The 5,512-nt window shown below is 38.0% G+C and overlaps 1 protein-coding gene across 1 annotated transcript; it reads right to left on the reverse strand.

Moving 5' to 3' along the window:
• Window positions 1-2,823: 2,823 nt before the first annotated feature.
• LOC136846217 (uncharacterized) lies at window positions 2,824-3,561 on the reverse strand. Its single transcript, XM_067117018.1, has one exon. It carries the CDS (start codon window positions 3,559-3,561, stop codon window positions 2,824-2,826), a length of 738 nt encoding a protein of 245 aa, XP_066973119.1.
• Between the last annotated feature and the right edge of the window lie 1,951 nt (window positions 3,562-5,512).

Here is a 5,512-nt window from a genome sequence, read left to right on the forward strand (position 1 = left end):
AGTAATAGCTGAAAGGATATATAACCTAAAAATAGTCTCACTATTAATGAAAGTGTTTGGGCCAAGTATCAGATGTTGTAAGACTTCTGAAAACCTGAACAAAACCTGGTTGGCTAGATTAAGCATGATAAAACTATTATTATTGTTCATAAATCAACTACTATTGTTGCTATTACTACTATCAATAAAGATAAATTAAATATAAAAAGAAAAATATAATTGTCAGGTATAGACATTGCACTAAACATCCACGTTCATATATCAGGCAACAGACGGTTCCAAAAATATTTCTGATGGTGTGTTGCATTCCCCACCCAATTCCCAACCCCATTCCATCCCCATTCCCACTCCCCACCCCTTTCAGACGCGATCATCGGAAAATACTTTGTTCCTCTTGCGAGGTCCATTCATTTGGCCTGTCGATGATTAAATTCGGCTGGGCGATAACCCATCTTCGTGTCCAATAAGCCGACTCACTTGAAAATGATTTTATAGGTTCTATGAATATGGGTTTTTCGTTTGGTATGAAAATGCTCTTGATTTAGAAGAAATAGACTGGGAGGTAGCTAAATTGCATAATTTAAAGTAAAGTTGGATGGAATAAATGCTATTTTTAATCTCATATTTAAAATCGAAAAGTACAATAAATTGAAATCAAGAGTTCGCAGAATAAGACAGACAGAGCACAAACGTTCCACGGTCATCTGCTGACGGCTTTGGTATCATCGTAAATATTGATATTGGATGAAAGCTATTTGTTTTATTGAAAAGTCCATTTGCCTGAATTGAGAATAATAGCGTCGATGGGTGTAAACACCTGTCATTGCTGCCGACTCTTATTTTTAGGGAAAACAGCGTTTAAACTATTATGGTTTGGTCTACACGAAGCTGATTTTGACCCTACACAAACGTATCAATGTTATTTATGGCTGAGATATTTTGCTTATTCATCAATTCATTTCCATTGCATACATACATATATCTATATCTATCTATATATATCTATATATATATATATATATATATATATATATATATATATATATATATATATATATATATATATATATATATATATATATATATATATATATATATATATATATATATATATATATATAGTTTATCAACCTCACCTTTATGGAAGTGAAGTGTCGAAGCTGAATAAGATTTAAAACGACCATTAATATAAAATTGTGCTAATGGCATAAGAAGAATGATTGAAAGGGTGATATAAAATTACTTAATTTATCTATTTTATGAAAGATTCACATTCTAAAGTATAAATTACTTGGAATTAAAAAATTTCGACCATATCCTCTAAACCTTTAAATATCCTCAGAAAAAGAGAAAGATTCAGTCCACGACAATATTATGATATATAACAGCTGCAAGCCCCTTCACAAAACCCCCTTCTCATCCTTAAGCTCCAACTCGAAGGAATTTTTCTCCAGAAGGTGAAATAAAGTTCGTTATTTTCTCTCAGAAGTCATTCGAGATATCGGTTGGTGTCACTCAGACATTTTTCTCCTCAACTTTTCCTAAGGAAACTTTCCCCCGAGAATTGTATAGAGCTTCAGTCTATTATTGTTCGTGAAAGAGGAAGGGAAGTTTTATCAATTCTTCAAAAGGGGAAATAAATAAGACTTATTTATTATTATTGAGTATAAACTTTGTCAAAATCTTCTCACACATACCTTGAGAGAATGAATGGGAGTAGTCAGGAAGAGTGGAGTAGTAGTGGGGGAGTGGAGGGAGTAGTATGGGGAGTGAAAGGGAATAGTGATGGGAGTGAATGAGTGTAGTTGGAGAAGTGGTTGGGAGTAGTTGGGGGAGTGGATGAGAGTGTTTGGGGGAGTGGATGGGAATAGCAGGGAAATAGGCGGGAATATTTGGGGGTGGATAGGAATTGTGGGAGTGGATGGGAGTATTTGGGGAGTGGATGGAAGTAATTAGGGAAGTGGATGAGAGTAGTTGGGGAGTGGATAGGGGTAGTTACGGGAGTGGATGGAAGTAGTTGGGAGTGGATGGGAGTATTTGGGGGAGTGGATGAGAGTATTTAGGGGAGTGGATGGGGGTATTTGGGGTGGATTGGAATTTGGGAGTGGATGGGAGTAGTTGGGGGAGTGGTGGGAGTATTTGGGTGAGTGGATGGGAGCAGTTTGGGAGTATTTTGGGAGTGGATGGGAGTAGTAGGGGGAGTGGATGGGAGTAGTGGAGGAGTGGATGGGAGTAGTTGAGGGAGTGGATGGGAGTAGTTGGGGAGTGGATGGAAGTAGTTAGGGGAGTGGATGGGAGTGGTTAAGGCAGTGGATGGGAGTAGTTGGGGATTGGATGGGAGAAGTTGTGGAGTGGATGGGAGAAGTTGGGGGAGTGGACGGGAGTAGGCAGGGAGAGTGGGGGTAGTGGGGAGTGGATGGGAGTAGTATGGGGAGTGAAAGGGAATAGTGATGGGAGTGAATGAGTGTAGTTGGAGAAGTGGTTGGGAGTAGTTGGGGGAGTGGATGAGAGTGTTTGGGGGAGTGGATGGGAATAGCAAGGAAATAGGTGGGAATATTTGGGGGTGGATAGGAATTGTGAGAGTGGATGGGAGTGTTTGGGGAGTGGATGGAAGTAGTTAGGAGAGTGGATGAGAGTAGTTGGGGTAGATTGGAGTTTTTGGGGGATTGGATGGTAGTTAGGGGAGTGGATGAGAGTAGTTGGGGAGTGGATTGGAGTTTTTGGGGGAGTGGATGGGAGCAGTTAGTTAGAGGATGGCAAGATGGGGGAACAATTGGGGTGGACAGAGTGGATGGATAGGAGTGTTTGGGGGAGTGGATGGAGTTAGGAGAGTTGGGGTAGTGGATGGGGAGTGGATTGGGGAGTGGATAGGAGTAGGAGTTGGGGAAGTGGATGGGAGTAGTTTGGAGAGTGGATGGGAGTAGTTAGGGGAGTGGATGGGAAGACTGGAGGAGTGAATGGAGTATTTAGGGAGGTATTTTGGGAAATGGATGGGAAGTGGATGGGAGTTTTGGGAGTGTGATGGGAGGGGGACTGGATGGGAGGTTTGGGAGAAAGTGGATGGGAGTAGTGGAGGCGTGGATGGGAGTGGTTAGGGCAGTGGATGGGAGTAGCTGGGGATTGGATGGGAGAAGTTGGGGAGTGGATGGGAGAAGTTGGGGTGGATGGGAGTAGTTGGGGAGTGGATGGGACTAGCTGGGGAGTGGATAGTGGTTGGGAGTGTATAGAAGTAGTTGGGAGAGTGATGGGATTAGTTGGGAGTGGATAGGAGTAGTTGGGGGAATGGTTGGGAGTAGTTGGGGAGTGGATGGGAGTAGCTGGGAGAGTGGACTGGATTAGTTGGGAGTGGATAGGAGTAACTGGGGATAGATGGGAGTAGCTGGGAGAGTGGATTGGATTAGTTGGGGAGTGGATAGGAGTAGTTGGAGAGTGGATGGGAGAAGTTGAGGGAGAAGATGGGGGTCTTTGAGGGTAGTGGATGAGATTTGTAGTTACTAGGAAGGATTGGACTAAAATAGTTGGGGAGTGGATGCAGTATCCCAGTGAATGGGAGTAGTTCATAAGAGTAGATGGGAGAGTTGGGTGAGTGGATGAGAGTAGTTATAGTAGATAGCAGTAGTGGGAGTGAATAAGGAATTTGTGGGGAGTGGTTGGAATAGTGAAGAACAGTGCATGGGAGTAGTGGAGTGGATAAGACTAGAAGAGAAAACTATAAGTGATGTTTTCCCTAAAGCCATGATATCAAATAACACGATTTTATTCAGTCAGTTCAAAAGACCAAAACATTTATTTCTGTTTCTGTTCTTAAAACATCTGTAACCGGATACGTTTACTGTGAACAAAAGAAAAATCATTTTAAGAGCGAGATAATGGATTTTGAAACTGAGATACTGCATATTTATATTCTTCATCTGGTATGTCTTATTATATATTATAATGTATTTATATATATATATATATATAATATATATATATATATATATATATATATATATATATATATATATATATATATATATATATATATATATATATATATATATTTAAATTTATATATATATATATATATATATATATATATATATATATATATATATATATATATATATATATATATATATATATATATATATATGTATATATATATACCTTCATTGTGTTAAGTTATAATCTATTGTTTTGGTATCAGCAGTTGGAAAGTACATCAATCACGCTTCATAGCAATAGATTGTAGAATTTATATAAACTAACCCTTGTGATTTATCCATTTAGATATACATTCATATTTCACATGAACGTATTTATCAAGTGACGTGTTTTCAGTATAATGAAAACATGTTTTTCCAGAATGATAAATCACTTGGACGCAGATAATACTTTTGGCTTTCTGTCACCAGTGTCTACAGAATTTCTTTCGTAAAGGTTTTCATTTCATAAAAACACACACATACACATGCACACAGACGCACACACAAAACGCAAACAACGCAAAATATTACGACCTATAACTGCCACACATTCTTACTATTCGTCTCTGTTGGGTTGGAAGAATCCGTAGGCCCACACCAGGCTCCCCACACCCCTTCACACTATCTCAGGGCAAGATTTAGACAAAGCCAGCTTTATCTAAACCACCAAAGCTGGAACTGAGCGAAAGTGCAGCCGTTAGTGTCAGGTCTTGTGAAATAGGAGTGAGAAATTAAGAAGTGCAGTAAATCAGGATGTTATATATGTGGCCCCCGGGGAAAGCCTTTGCCCAATAAAATCCACAGAGGCAGAGTCGTGAGTTCCGGTGTTCAACGTTTGCTGCAACTGATATTGTCTTGTAAATTGGAATGGGGAATGTAGTGGGGCTTAGCCTTCTTTCATTATGGGAGGAAAGGGAAATTGGTTTGATCTTGAAGGGAAAAATGGGGATGGAAACTGAATGTTAGAGAATGATCATTCAGAAACCACAATAAAAGAATAGCATGTGAATAAGTTGAATCCCATAAGGACTATTAATAATCAGATTAGAGAAATAACACCGTGAGCGAAGGAGAAGAGAATTCATGAATCGTAAAACTGACAAAAAACAGAAAAGATTCTCATGCACGAATAACCTCAAGTGAAACTTGGTATTTTTAATAAGTACGTAGTAAATGACAAGTTGATGAAGAGACGTAACATAAATACGAGTGTTTCCGCAAAGTCATCAGATTAAATTCTGTCTGTAATTAAGCTCACTAATTAGCTCAGCTGTTACGCCTCAATAGTTCCCTGCATAAGGGTTCTGGGAAATATATCAAATTCTGACAGGTATGGCAGTCAAATCTATGATTCCTTAATGATTTTGGTATGTATATTATATATATATATATATATATATATATATATATATATATATATATATATATATATATATATATATATATATATTTTGTGTGTATGTATAATATATATGTATATATATATATGTATATATATATATATATATATATATATATATATATATATATATATATATATATAT

The sequence above is a fragment of the Macrobrachium rosenbergii genome, chromosome 15 (assembly GCF_040412425.1).
Source record: "Macrobrachium rosenbergii isolate ZJJX-2024 chromosome 15, ASM4041242v1, whole genome shotgun sequence".
Lineage (NCBI taxonomy): Eukaryota > Metazoa > Arthropoda > Malacostraca > Decapoda > Palaemonidae > Macrobrachium > Macrobrachium rosenbergii.

Excerpts from the sequence above, each read along its gene's own strand:
- LOC136846217 (XM_067117018.1), bottom strand. The coding sequence starts at position 3,561 with ATGAACTACTCCCATTCACTGGGATACTGCATCCACTCCCCAACTATT.